This window comes from Bubalus bubalis, chromosome 3 (assembly GCF_019923935.1).
Source record: "Bubalus bubalis isolate 160015118507 breed Murrah chromosome 3, NDDB_SH_1, whole genome shotgun sequence".
Classification (NCBI taxonomy): domain Eukaryota; kingdom Metazoa; phylum Chordata; class Mammalia; order Artiodactyla; family Bovidae; genus Bubalus; species Bubalus bubalis.
The window spans coordinates 167,232,144-167,247,396 of record NC_059159.1 but is presented as its reverse complement, the minus strand read 5'-3'; the positions used below and the strand labels follow the sequence as shown (position 1 = coordinate 167,247,396).

At 39.1% G+C, this 15,253-nt stretch overlaps 1 protein-coding gene across 1 annotated transcript in view; it reads right to left on the bottom strand.

Moving 5' to 3' along the window:
- Positions 1-15,253, bottom strand: part of PAPPA (pappalysin 1) — a 270,648-nt gene that overhangs the window by 146,469 nt on the left and 108,926 nt on the right. The window contains exon 8 of the mRNA XM_006074173.4: positions 3,088-3,216. Within this exon, the coding sequence (XP_006074235.3) occupies positions 3,088-3,216 (129 nt within the window). The remainder of the gene's footprint in view (positions 1-3,087; positions 3,217-15,253) is intronic.

The following is a 15,253-nucleotide window of genomic DNA, read 5'->3' as shown; positions in this document are numbered from 1 at the left end:
GCAATCACCATCTGCAGTGATTCTGGAGCCCCCAAAATAAAGTCTGACTCTATCTCCACTGTTTCCCCATCTATTTCCCATGAAGTGATGGGAGTCTCAATAAATATTTATAATTATCATTACAGCAGTCATCCAGGGCTTTTATTCATCAGGGGCCTCACTGAGTGTTGAGTCTATCTGTATTTCTTTGTAAATTTCTTTGCATATATACAGCAAATTAGCATGTATCATCCCATGAAAAATCCAATTAGCAAAGATGACAGCCCTTCTTCCTCTCAAAATTTATCTTATTTTATTTTTTTGCTTAGGTAATCATCCATAAGTTGCATTCAGTTTTCTTCCAACTATGTCAACAACTATTTGGTACCTGCAGGTAATTCAATACCTATTTGATGTCTATGAAGGTTATTAATCCTAGGTATAAAATACTAAAAACTTTGCTCAGAATGATATTTAAATTACTACTACTACTGGCAGTTTTAGGTCAGTGATAATATTGCTTGCACTGTTTTATCAGTTTATCTATGAAAAGTGAAAGTGTTAGTCATTCAGTCCTGTCTGACTCTTTGAGAGCCCATGGACTGTAGCCTGCCAGACTCCTCTGTCCAGGGATTCTCCAAGCAAGAATAGTAAGTGGGTTGCCATTTCCTATTCCAAGCGATCTTTCCGACCCAGGGATTGAACTCCGGGCTCCTGCACTGTGGGAATATTCCTTAACATCTGAGCCATCAAGGAAGCTCTATCTATATCTGATTCCAAAATGGATAGACAGAATTGTAGAACAGATCCTACATGTAGTGAGTTTCTTTTTTATTCCTCTTGCTAAATTAAAAAAACTTAAGTCACAATTATGGGTTGTTGGCAATGACCATGACTGTCTCCTGGATGTTCTGGATACGTAGCTTAATCTTGGACCCACAAAAGATGCAGCACTTTCCCTGGAGATGATCCTGTTCACTTGCTCAGGGTTCTATCAGACAACAGCTCTATCAAAAGCTAGAAGTCAATGTCTTCATGTGGAAGTAAATAGTGAGTATCTTCCCTTTGCCCATTTTTGTAGCATTAAGTGCCTGAAACCATATCTTCATGTTGGATTGTTGCATTTGGATAAGGATCTTAAATGCATGCAATAGCACACCATCAATGTCAATCTCTGACAAGTGTGGAGTTTTATTTTGTATGCTTAAGGAGTCAAATTCTTGGCAATCAGGTGGTTTGCATCATAATTTAACACTTAAAAATCCTTATTATTACCCCCCTCTGTATTGAAATCTAGATAATTCAGCTTTGAAATTATAGATGCAGGATGTTTAAGATGTGAATATATATATATATATATATATATATATATATATATATATACACACACACACACACACACACACACACCTGAGCTACATCACTTCGGCAAATCACTTGAAATTGCACAAATAATCAATACTGGTCTTTATCAGTGTTAATAGTAAAAAAAAAAAAGTCATTCGTTATTTCAAAAACTTGACTTAGTACCCTGCTGGTAGCAGCTGGTTTATTTCAGGGTGTTTAGGGGAGCAGTGTCTTGCACACACTGCTATCCTTTTGCACAATAAGTGTGGGCAGATGTAACTCGCTGACCGGCATCTGATCATATTCTCAACATCTGCTTTTCCCTTCAGTGCTAAGCCGTGATCAGAAGGCAAACTGCTGGCCAATAGTGGGTGTCTGTGAGAATGCGTATTCACATACACCCTCTTTCTCTGCATCCCTGCATCATCCTTGCTGTGCTCCTACCTGGTCCTTTCATTCCGTAGCAGCTTTCCAGTGTATATTACACACCACAAGATCATCAGCGTCCAATTAAATTGCTCTTGACCTCTAGTACTAGTGTCAATGATAAAGCAGTGAAACAGCCATTGAGCCCTTTTCTTTCATTATATGAACTATACCTACGAATCGATTCATGTTCTGCACATCAGTGAAACAAATTCTCTTTGTAGTGCCCCTCCCCCTACAGAAATAGAAATTGCAATCCCATGGCGCATAGATACTTTGTGACACCCAATGGTGCCATTTAATGAAGGAATTTTGCCAACAGCATGTTGTATCATCTCCATACGTAATGTTTATTATTAAATCTGCCAATAGTTTTAAAAGTCCCTTAGCAATAGTGTGATTTGTAACTGTGATTGCAATAAAGAACACAGATTTAGCAATGAGTTTAATTGTGAATGATTCTTGGTCTCTTTTTCATCTTGAGGGCCAAAATTATTTAATTCAGAGACAAGACATTTTTGTGCTTACTCTGGAGGGGAAAAAAAAGCCCAAAGATTTCCTTTTTTTTTCTCCCAACAATACAAAAGTCTTGATGGCTTCTTGCCACTTTCTCAGTTGCGTAACATCTTGCCCTGTGGACAGGGGATGAATGGACTGATGATCTGATAAAATCCATTTTCTAGACACACAGCTTTATATCTTCTAATCATACTTTTCCTTTCTTTTGGCTGCTTGTGTGGAATCTTTACACTTACTGATTCATTTGCCTCCTGTACTTATAGTCATATTCAATGTTCACTCCAGAGGACTGTTTACTATTTATGGTTTCAGCATGACAGAGAGTTGATATATTTTGCTGTTTTTATGAGACTCTGACCTGTTTTGTAAGTTGTTGATATAACACAATAGAAATAACAAATAAACTTTCAGTTTTAATAAATGTAAACGGTAACCAGCAAAGAATGTAAAAGTGTTCTCACGTAGGTGCCCTGTGTCCTGTTAACTGAATGTGGACCGAGGTGGAAAACACTAATAGAATCTTTGTGGCACACAGGACATGCTTAGGAACAAGAGCACAGTGGTAGTGCAGAATGGTAGCTCTGTGGAAATCTTACATTATTACACAGTTGAGAACTGTGTTTACTCAAAAAAGAGTCACTGCTTTTCTTCTGAGGCCTGCAAACTACTTGCAGATGAATCGCGTTGCAGATTGCTGGGGCTCCCTCACAGCTCACACCCTGAAGGGTAGCCCATAAGCTCTTCTCTTTGGCATCCTGACCACCTTCTGGCCGAATTAGCATTAGCTCTGCCCTGTCTGTAGCTAGACCTACTCACCTCTGAATGATGCCATCACCGCAGTACCCACTTCCATGGATGTATGTGGCAGCAGGTGACTGCTCACTCTCTTCATTTCCTGAAATAGCGATGACCCAATACTGGTACCTACTGCCAAGATGTACATCTCTGGAAAACATAAAAACATAAGGAAGACTATTAACTATGCAGATGCAAGGCTGCGGACAGACAAAATGGATCCCCTTGAGTACATTTCTACTAGTCTGGCTTGTTTTTGATACCACCCGCATATTTAATTATTCAATAATTTTTATTTGTTTTTTATACATTTTATTGAAGCATAGTTGATTTACAATTTATATTAATTTCTGCTGTATACCAAAGTGACTCCTTTGTACACATATAAGCATTCTTTTTCATATTCTTTTCCTTTATGGTTTGTTACAGGAGATTGAATATAGTTCCCTGGGCTGTGCAGTAGGACCTTGTTGTTCCCTCATCCCATACATACTAGGTGGCATCTGCTAATCCCAAGTTTGCAGTCCTTCCCTCCCCCATCCCACTCTCCTTTGGCAACCACAAGAATGTTCTCTATGGCTGTGAGTCTGTTGCTGTTTGGTTGATATGTTCGTTTGTGTCACATTTTAGAATCCACACATACGTCAGTTATCCAGGACTTTCTCATGTCTGCTGTGATTAAGCCACTCTCCCACGTATGATGGGCTATACTACAATGCAGCATCAACGGACAGACAACCATGAATATTACCAGGTGGCGCTAGTGGAAAAGGATCTGCCTGCCAATGCAGGAGACACAAGAGATGTGAGTTTGATCCCTGGCTGGAGTAGAAAGTGGCAACCACTCCAGTATTCTTGCCTGGAAAATTCCACCAACAGAAGAGCCTGGCGGGCTACAGTCCATGGGGCCGCAAAGAGTTGGACACGACTGAATGACTGAGCACTTTTTATCTTTAATTTAATCTTTAGAATAACCCTGGTGGATAAGAATTGGATGGTATATGGCCCATAACGAAGATGTCTTGGAGAATGTCATCTAGGAAAAATAAATGGGATGAGTAAAAGCACAGAGGTGGGAAAGCACCATGCCAGATTCCGTGGGCACTGTCTGATCTATTGCCCTCATTTTAAGATCTGAGCGGAAACCCCATATAAGCAAGCAAGCCCTTTCCTTACGTTTCACATCCAACGACTATCCCTGCCACTTGCTCCGCCCTGTGCTTCTCACTCTTGACTAAAATAATAATAATAGCAGCATCTATTAAATGAATGTCAAGCCTGGGGCTAAGCACTTTCTGTGTGTTTTCTCATTTGAGAATCAAAACAACACTACATGTATACCAGTAGTTTCACGTTTATTTTACAGATGATGAATCTGAGGCATAAAGAGATTAAGTAACTTGCTTACAACCATATGGCATTAAATTATATCCTGCACTCTGCCTCCCTCTTCCTAGTTCAGGTCTGCTTGAACAATTTCACTCCTTGCAAAGGGAAATCTTGTTCTGCAATTGCAATTCCAGGCTTTGGTTCCTGCTAGATTTCCAGTTTGCCTAGATTGCATCTCTCCTCTGCTCTCAAGACCCCACAGAGCAATGCCTGTTCCACTTTCCTGGCACTCAACCTTACACCAGATCACCTTCCTCCTTTTCTGATCTCTTCTTAGCTCCTTACTTGAATTCCCTGCCATGGAAGGAAACTGGATACTGGCAATTATCTTCCAGGGCAAAGATATATTTATCCACATGACCAAATCACCATCCCCATTTCCTTTTTGACCATTTTCAAAGGGAAATGTTATTCTTCTCTTTCATCGCCCTCTGCACCAATTAATTATTTTTTAATAATAAAAATGTGTCATGGGAAAAAAGAATGCACAAAATGGTAATGAAGAGAATTCCTATCAGATTCCAGAGTTGCGGTGAGGGGGGATTCATAAACAAAAGGATGGTGTCAAAAAAATCTCAAGTCCTCCTGCCCATCTGTTGTTTCAGCTGCTGATCGGGCTGGGGCTGTTTGGATAAGGCCAATAAGATAACAGGTGCAGCGACAACAGACATTATCTCCTGACTCTCAACACAATGACAAGCTAGAGTTTATGAGCACTGAAGAAGGCTCCCGAAGAACACGACCCTTCTGAGAATGCTGGACTTATGACCCAATAGAGAGCTTGTTTCAGCACTGCTGGAGCAGGTAAGAATATTGAGGGTAGACCAGAAGTCCCTGGAGATTCTAGCAGCGTTCTGTCAATGAACGCTAAGTAGGCAAGATGCATATACATATATTATATGAATAACTGTATGAATAATGGTTGCCTTGTAAACCTCTGGAATGCTAATTTGTTGATATAATTAGAGGCTTTTATAAAAGTTTATTGGCTATTTGAACCACCTCTAGACCAATGAATGTATACATTTTCAGATGGTGCTTCTGAAACTGGAATATTGGGGCAGGGGGAAGAGTGGCTTTCCTGGGGGATGCATGAAGGCCCAAGATAAAGATGACATGTGTTCTATTGTACATTAATTTTGCTTTAAAATTTGGAGGCTGGGACTTCCTGGAGGTCCAGTGGCTAAGAATCCATCTTGCAATACCAAGGACATGGGTTCGATCCCTGGCCAGGGAACTAAGCTCCCACATGCCCCAGGGCAACTAGGTTCATGCACAGCAACTACTGAGCCTGTGCACTTCCAAGCCCACACAGCATAACTAGAAAGTGCGTGTGCTACGAACAAAAGATTCCAAAAGATGTAAAAAAGATCCGGCATGCCACAACTAAGACTCGACACAGTCAAATAAATAAAATTAAAAAAAAATATAAAGGTACGTTTTATATTAAACAATTATGGCCCAATTAGGGAATACAATTTAAAAAAATTCTACAGGCTACCTTCCAGGCTACTGGGGCATATGGTCACTGTCTGAAGCAGATGGAGCACTTGGGTGGAAAAGCGTGAGACTGTGAAGATTACATCTCTATCTTGTGTTTTCTCATTCGTGGTGTGCATCCAAATGATTTATGCCTGATGATATTTAGGGGCTCTGCTAATATTCGTGACTGTTTTCTCCCCCACATTGCCTGGTCTCCTCCCCTCTCCCTGCTCCTCCGTCTCAGTAAACACCACTTTGAGGTGAGCAAACACAAGTTTCCATCCTGGCTTCCTCACTTGCTCGCTGAGAAGTCATAGGCGGGTGTTCCAGTGCTCTGAGCTTATTTCAAATTAGTCAGAAGCCTGGTTTCACAGCATTTTCCCACAGGTTGAACATGAGAACACATAAAGCACCTCTGTGCCCAGCCAGGGATAGTTAACAAATGTTAACCTGTTACTATTAAAGCTAAATTATCAACATTCTCATCCACTGAGAGTTTTGCTATGCTCTCTTTACTAGAAGGAATGGAGTGACAGATAACTATATATAAACTTGGTTTGGAAAACTCATGAAGATGAATAAGACGATCATCTATCATGTGAGTCATGGTTCGATGGAAAGTCTCTTTTCTGCCACAATGTTTGGCTAGAACACCCTCAGGGCATGCAGCTCTCTTTCTTTCTCTGTCTCTAGGTGGCTGTTTCAACTTTGAAATTTCTGGATCCCAGAAGGTTTGTCTTTACCCTAGGGCAAAATCGATTCCCCAGTAACTTCCACCACTGTCCTTCTTATTACCTGCCGGCATTACACAGAAAGTATCTGATTGGTAGAGAAACCTTAATACCCTCCTTCCAAACAGTGCGTGCATGGCACATGCGTAATTATCTCTCAGAAGCCTGAGAGTGGCTCTTTGGAGCAGGGGTTGTTATCCCAAATTTTCACATAGGAAATTAGAAGCCATTCCCTTCATTAAAAGGACTACAAGGGAAATCAGGGCAAAATGTTATGAAAAAGATTGTATTTTTCCACTTAAGAATTCCTGTGATAAAACTATATTTTTTCCAAGTTAAAGTCACAATGAATACTAAACCAGGGCTCTTTTCTCAAGAGCCTAAGGTAGAGGAGAATTTTTTGAGAAGGACAGGCTATGGCTTCTGAAGGCTTTGCTGGAGGTTAGGACCTATTTCATGGTTGGCCTAAAAGTAGCACATTTATGTCCGGTTGTTCCTTTCAGCTGCTCTGAAAACCATCTGGAAAGTCTTAATGCTGTCGCTGGAACCCCTTCCCCTCCTGAGTCTCCCACATCCAGGCAGACCCTAAGCCTTGTCAACTTCCCGCATCCAACAGCTTCCACGTCTTTCCCTGTGCATCCTTGCTACCACCTACATCCCAACCGTGACAGTTCTGGCTCACCGCCTTGCCTTGAGCACCTCCCCTCTCCAGTCTCGCCAACACCATCAGAATATCCTTAGATCCAAAGCTACTCTCCAGCTCAAAGCCTCCCCATGGAGGGCAGTGATGGCAACATGCTTCCACCCGAAACTTCCTATTCCTCTTGGTTTAAAACTAAAATTTTACCACTTCATCTGAAACACAATTAGTTCCATCACTTTTGATTTCTCTCGAGTTCTGAGTGCCAGTTTATTTTAAAGCTAACCTCCACCAGAATTCAGTCATTAATGCATCACATCTCAGATTAATTTCAGGCCTTTAGCTAGTAAGTTTAAATGGCAGTATTTAAATGTGATGAGATTGTTTGGCTGGTTTTGAAGGGTGGCTTGTTTTGCATCCTTGGTATGACTTTTTTTTTAAAATGTTTTTATGTTTAACCATCATTGTTTCACAAATGTCTCAATGACACATCTGCCTTAGGTTTGCATCTCTGGCAACTAGAAATAAAAACACTGACATTTCTAAGTGGTATGACTTTTCAGTACTTTTCCTCAGAAATGTATTGATGGTGATGTGTATCAAATTTGGAGCACAACCTGAAAGTAAATGTAGTTATAGATTATAAAATCACTATCTTAAGAAAATATATGTTATTAAGGAGTATAAGGAGAAGGCAGTGGCACCCCACTCCAGTACTCTTGCCTGGAAAATCCCATGGATGGAGGAGCCTGGTAGGCTGCAGTCCATGGGGTCGCTGAGAGTCGGACACGACTGAGCGACTTCACTTTCACTTTTCACTCTCATGCATTGGAGAAGGAAATGGCAACCCACTCCAGTGTTCTTGCCTGGAGAATCCCAGGGACAGGGGAGTCTGGTGGGCTGCCGTCTATGGGGTCGCACAGAGTCGGACACGACTGAAACGTCTTAGCAGCAAGGAGTCTAAACACGCCATGACTGAGCTTTTGGCAAAAATGTCCATTTCTTAAAATGCTGGTGTGCAATTAGTATCATGACAGGTCAATTAAAAACCCCTCTGAAATCTACAAGCAAGTCACTTTCTTCCTCTGAGTCTGTTTTCCTATCTTTTAATTAAGATGTATGCTTCTTGTCCCATGCCACTGTGAAAGAGAACTACAAAAGTACAATAGGAAAAAGAGGGTGGGGGAACATCATTTCACAATGGAAATACCCCATATTGCTTGCTCCAGGAAATGCTCTCTGAGCTTGATTCCTCCTTATTGACCTCCTATTGTTTCCATATTATAGCATTCATTTATCATATACTTTCTCTCTATAGTCTGTATAACTGAACTGTATTATATTTTTTTGATACCCTACTTCTGCAATAATTATAGCAATTATAGCTTCCATTTGTTGGCTATTTATCGCATGCCAGGCACTATGCCTGGCATATTGCATATGAATAACATCATTTAAGCAAAACAGCAGTCCCTTGAATATTTACTACGAAAAGTTTTTAGGTGAGGAAACAAACACCTGGAGAGGTGAAGCTACCTGCCTATAGTCACACGGCTTTTGTCACAGGACAGGAACTTAAGCAAGTCTGACTAATTCCATCCCAAGACACTGCTCTCTGGAGGTGAGGACCCTGGCTGTTATAAACCAGAAAAGAGACCAGAGGTGAAAAGATCAAGTTTTTGAATCATGTAGCATCTGCATACAAAGACCAGTTGGAAAGTTTTAGAAGTCAGGAGAGACACACATTCTCTTAAACACCATGAATGGCTCACTCATCATGGGCAAGCCATTCCTCCTCTCTGATCATCCATTTCTTCATCTACAAAATGGGCATCTGGGAAGAATGTGACAAGCAGCTCTAATTTAATGAGGAATGTGGTGTTGCATCTTCCTGCCACAGGCTTTTCTACAAGCTAGAAGCTGCCTCAGCACTTAAAATTCTGCGCTGAGAAGGATGTAGTTCTAAATCTGCCACCCAGATTGACTAAGCTGGGAGACATGGTAGCGGGGACCACCTAGGATGCCTCTGGCTCAGGAAGAGCCCAAGTATTCCAGGGCTGCCTTGGGCTAAGGATAAGAGGGTAATCCCTGGGTACTTCATACACCAGCTTCCAGCCACGGGAAGAGAAGGAAACAATCACTTTTGGAGCCTGAAGTGATGTGCCCAGGCACACTATACATACCATTAGTATTTTGTTAATTAGAAAGTATATTAATCATATAGAGAAATACAAAGAACATTATAACAAATCCCCTTAGACTTACCACCCGGCTTTGTCAAATTAAAATATTTCGTCATGTTTTCTTCCTCTTTTTTTGTGGGGCGGTGGTGGGGGGGGGGGGGAAGAAATAAAATATACTGTTTTGTATTTTTTGTTTTCAATCCACCATTTCTCTCTCACATGAGTATTTTTATATTTCTTGTGCTTATGTGTTGCTCTGCATGTTTTACAATTCCTAGGTGTTTTAATACTATATTTATTATTGTGTAGCTGTTTTTTTTTAACCCAGCATTGTTTTTGAGATCACATATATTGATCATACAGATCAATGCAGTAATATACTTCCTTTGATCATTCTTTTCCTGATAGACACCCAGATAATATCTCTGTCATTATTACTATCATCGTTGGTAATCTTTTTATTTGTTATTTCCAATAACATTGCTTTAAACATACATGTTCATGTTCCTTTGCACATAAAGCATGGGTGTCTGCAGGAAATACATCTAAAGTGGAATTGCTAGGCTGAAGACAGTTGCATCTTCAACTTTATTAGATATTGCTAAATTACTCTCCAAAAGTGTACTGATTACCACACCTACCAATAGATCTTTCCATTGTTCCAGGTCCCTGGCAGCACTACATTCTACCAAACTTGTAACTTCGTAGCTAATCTGATGGGTATTAAATGATATTTGGGCTTCCCTGGTGGCTCAGATGGTAAAGAATCTGCCTGCAATGCAGGAGACGTGGGTTCAGTCCCTGGGTCAGAAAGATTCCCTGGAGAAGGAAATGGCAACCCATTCCAGTACTCTTGCCTGGAGAATCCCATGGACAGAGGAGCCTGGTGGGCTGTAGTCCATGGGGTCACAAAGAGTCAGAGATGACTGAGAGACCAGCGCTTTAGGGGATTCCCTGGGGGTATTATTCTACTTTGCCTTTCCGTGATTACTAACAAGCCGGAGTATCATTTCAGGTGTTTGTTGAAAACATATGTTTCTACCTATGTTGACTGATTGTTCATCACTCTGGCCTATTTTAAATTGGGTTCTTTTGTCTTTATTGATATGCCATGCATTTATAGATACTGGATACTGATTCTTTGCAATTTTTTTTCATTCTGTTTAGCTTGTTTTGTTGAATAAAAATTTTTAATCATTTCCTTCATGATTTGATCTTTTCATGGCTTGTTAAATAAACGTTTCTTTACTCCAAGGTATTCACAAACTCAAATAAGTAGTCTCCCCTTTTTTCTTCCAATAGTTTTAAGTTTTTATTTTTACATGTATGGCTTCAATCAACTACAAACAGTTTTTAAAATGATGGTGATAAGGATTGTTTCCCCCCAAATAGAGATGAATCATTTGTCTGACATTATTTATGTAAAACTTAATCCTTTCACTACTGAATTGTGACACATTCTTTGCCATATATCATTTAGAACTTAGATAAGCTTTCTTTTTTTTGAGGGGGGGGTTTGTCTTGTTTCATTAGTTTATTTTTTTCTATTATCTTATCAATAGCAGTTTGTCTTAATTTCCATAGTTTTAGAAAAGTCTTGATTTATCTACAAGTCCACTCTATACTTTGGTTTTCTCCATCAAAAGACCCTTTTACTCTTTCAAGTGAATTTTTAGTTTCATTTTTTGAAATGCCTGTTGGGATTTTAATTCAAATTTCATTGAATTTATAGATGCATTTGAGGATAAAATCCTTCTTTATGACACTGTATCCTCCCATATAACTATATAGTTTATCTTTATATTTATTTAGGTCTCCTTTTATGATTTCAGTAAAGTTTTTAAAGCTTTCTTCATAAAAACTGATGATTTTTTATTAGGTATATATTCCTAACTCTAAGCATTTTATGGATGGCAGTGCTACAGTAAATGGTACTTTAATCTCTCTATCTACCCATCCACATACATAAACATATTTGCATGTATATCTATATTTGTATCTTCATGTCTTAGAGCTGACAAAAATAATTTATAGATTGATATTCTATTCATCAGTCCTCATAGGCTGTTTTATTAGTTCCACTAATTTGTTGATTCTTATTAATTTTTCTATGCAGTCTTTTATAGACAAGGGTCATGATAGTTTAGTTTCTCCCTTTTCAATCCTCGGAAATTTTGTTGATATTTTTTTGCCTAGCTGGGTCAGGTAGGACCAATGGTGTTACTGGTTTTGTTTTTTATCATGAAGGGACTTGATTTTATTAAGAGTTTTAAAATTCTGCATCTAGTAAGTCAATTTTATTTTAAAAAAATCTTTTCATATGCTGGTCTTGTGAATTACATTCATAGACCATATAACTTTAACATCTCATTTTATCCTGGGAAAATCCACTTGATGCAACATTTATGCATTTGTTTGAGTTTGTAGGTTTTAATACATGGATATATTTGGTCTGCTAGTATCTTATATGGGCTTCTGGGGTAGCTCAGCTGGTAAAGAATCCACCTGCAGTGCAGGAGACCCCAGTTTGATTCCTGGCTTGAGAAGCTTCCCTGGAGAAGGGATAGGCTACTCATTCCAGTAATTTTGGGCTTTCCTTGTGGCTCAGAGGGTAAAGAACCTGCCAGCAATGAGAGACACCTGGGTTTGATCCCTGGGCTGAGAAGATTTTCCTGGAGGAGGGCATGGCAACCCACTCCAGTATGCTTGCCTGGAGAATCCCCAGGGACAGAGGAGCCCGGTGGGCTACACTCCATGGGGTCATAAAGAGTCAAACACAACTGAGCGACCAAGCACACACAGTATCGTATATAAGATTTCTTGCTGTTTTGATCATACACTTAACTGATCAAAAAGATGTTTTAACCCTCTTCATTTATTTACTTGTCTGCTTGTTTACTGGCTTATATATTTATGTGTTGTGTTGTGGATGGAAATACTGTTCTATGTGATACTTATTCTTTGATACTTCCTATTGTCATTTTGTGTCCTGGGACATAATAAATTAAAAAAGAAAGTTCTATACATTCTAGAAGAAAATATTTATACTTAATTCAGTAGCAGGGTTCTATATATTTTTGTCAGATGAAACACTTTTTTGTGTGTGTTGTTTAAAGTCAACTAGATAGTGTTTTTTATTTTTTTTTTGCTTTGTCTATTAATTATTGAGAAAGTATGTTAAAATATTATAATACCACTGTGGATTTATTGCTTTTTTTTTCAAAGGTGTCATAGTCGATTTATATATTTTCAGGGCATGTTATTTGGTATATACAAGCTCAAAACCATTATATAACTTCCATTTATCATTATATGGTAATCACTATATCTTAGAAAAAATTTTGTCTTAATATTTCTTTTGCCTGATATTAATATTAGTGTGTTTTGGTTAGTTTTTTCCTGGCAAATATTTTCCATTCCTTTACCTTTAACCTTTCAATGAATTTATATTCAATTAAATCCAACATAAGAATCTACATCTTCATAGTCAACTTTAATCTGATTAGTGTGGTGACTATTAATTAATTTACCCCCATCTTATGCTTTCCATCTATCATCCTTTTTCCTTGCTTATTTATTTCCTCCCTTTCTTACCTTCCTTTGGATATACTGGATCTCTTTATTTTTACTCTTTACCCCTAGTTAGTCCATCTAACTTTTACAGATTATACTTTCTTACTATTTCTTTTTCCTGGTTACACAAAAATATGAAGGTATACACTTACTATCAATGTCAAAATTTAATAAAAACTGATGTTGATTTCTGACCCTTATTCTTAAGTTTTTATGTTTTTTGTGATTTTTTAATTTTGATGTGTCAACTCATGTTCATTGAGTTTTAATCCGTGGGCAATCATGTGTTTCCCAAGGTCAAGTCTCTATTCCCTCTCAGAGGATAATTTCTAGGTAGCCTTGAAACATTATTCATCTAGAACTCATCTTTTTCATTTTGCTTCCAGTTAGTTTTTTCAGTTCAGGCATTCCCAGACCATAGTGAGCAATGTAAACTCAAATCTCAAATCTTTGTGAGATATACGACATAGACATAGATAAGTGATAAGTGAAGTCACTCAGTTATGTCCAACTCTTTGCGACCCCATGGGCTATAGCCTACCAGGCTCCTCTGTCCATGGGATTTTCCAGGCAATAGTCCTGGAGTGGATTGCCATTTCCTTCTCCAGGGGATCTTCCCAAACCAGGGATCGAACCTGGGTCTCCCACTTTGTAGACAGACACTTTACCGTTTGAGCCACCAGGAAGTCAACATAGACATAGATATTTCCCCCCAAATTCACCCTTTCATTAAGCATGTAACTTTCAGAAGTCCTAACTTCATTTTGAAGCCCTCAGATAAAATTTCCCACTTTTCAGAGTTTCAGGGCCAAATCTCCTCTCCTGGAATAAGTGAGAATATTCAGTCCACTCACTTGCCAAACTGAAGGCTCTCCCTTGTCCAAACTACATCAATAAAACTAGATTCAGAGCTAACCTGTCTAGTTCTCAGTTCCCTTTTATTGTTTGCTTATAGCAACATATATATATATATATATATATATATATATTTACTTCTCTGATCTGTCATGCATTTTGAAGGACGCTAGTTACATCAGTTGTATTTTATCTCAAATGACTGGATAGATGTTTGTACTAGAAATATTTTTAGTTTGCTAGTCCACATTTTCACATACAATTACTAATATATACCTGAAAGATAGAAATCATTTGCACTGTTCAGTTGGGGTTGAGTGTAGTTCAGTGATCTGCCCACGGTCAGGGAGATAATAATTATAAAGCAGAATTTAAATCATGCTACTTGACTCTAGAACCCTTGACATTCCCATGATATTGAGAGGACTCCTTGGATAAGTATACACTAGTGAGCAGTGCATTAATTGCCAATCAAGTATAGACCAATGCAAATATCTGAAGATAAGACAAGCTCCTCTTGTAGTTCCAAAGTCTTTTAGGAAGCTACAGCTCAAACTAAAGTAGGTTTTATTGCTTCTGTAGAGTTATAGAACAAATAGCTTGAGCACTAGCATGCTGCTAGAGTGAGAGCTGGTTTTTGGTTTAATTGAGAAGGGATAGTAACATTATCACAACTGCTTTACTTTTTTTTCCTAACCTCAAAGATCACCCATGCTTGCTTTAGCAAATTAAAGCTCTATATAAAATAATTAAAATAAAGTAAAATTATATCAAATTCAATCACACTGAAGCAGCTATCAAGAATACTCCAGATTTCCCTGGTGTTCTTGGAGCTAAGAATCCACCTGCCAATGCAGGGGACACGGGTTCCATCCTTGGTCCGGAAAGATCCCACATGCTACAGGGCAGCTAAGCCTGTGTGCCACAACCACTGGATCCAGGCACGCCCAGGAGCCCACGCTCTGCAACCACAGAGGCCACCGCAGTGAGAAGCCTGTGCGCTGCAACCAGAGGGGAGCCTCAGCTTGCCACGACTAGGGAAAGTCTGCCTGCAGCAACGAGGACCCAGGGCAGTGCCCACCACAGAGAAAAAACATTAGTAATCAAATAAACAATGTTTTAAAAGAACAGCCTTCTGGTCAGCACCCTTCATGTATCTTTTTATGTATTATCACATACACACACACAATTTTCTATGAATGTAAGTGCACAAATATGTCAATACTATTTCATCTTTGAAATGAAGTGAAAGTCGCTCAGTCGTGTCTAACTCTTTGTGCCCCCATGGACTATATCGTCCATGGAATGCTTTAGGCCAGAATACTGGAGTGGGT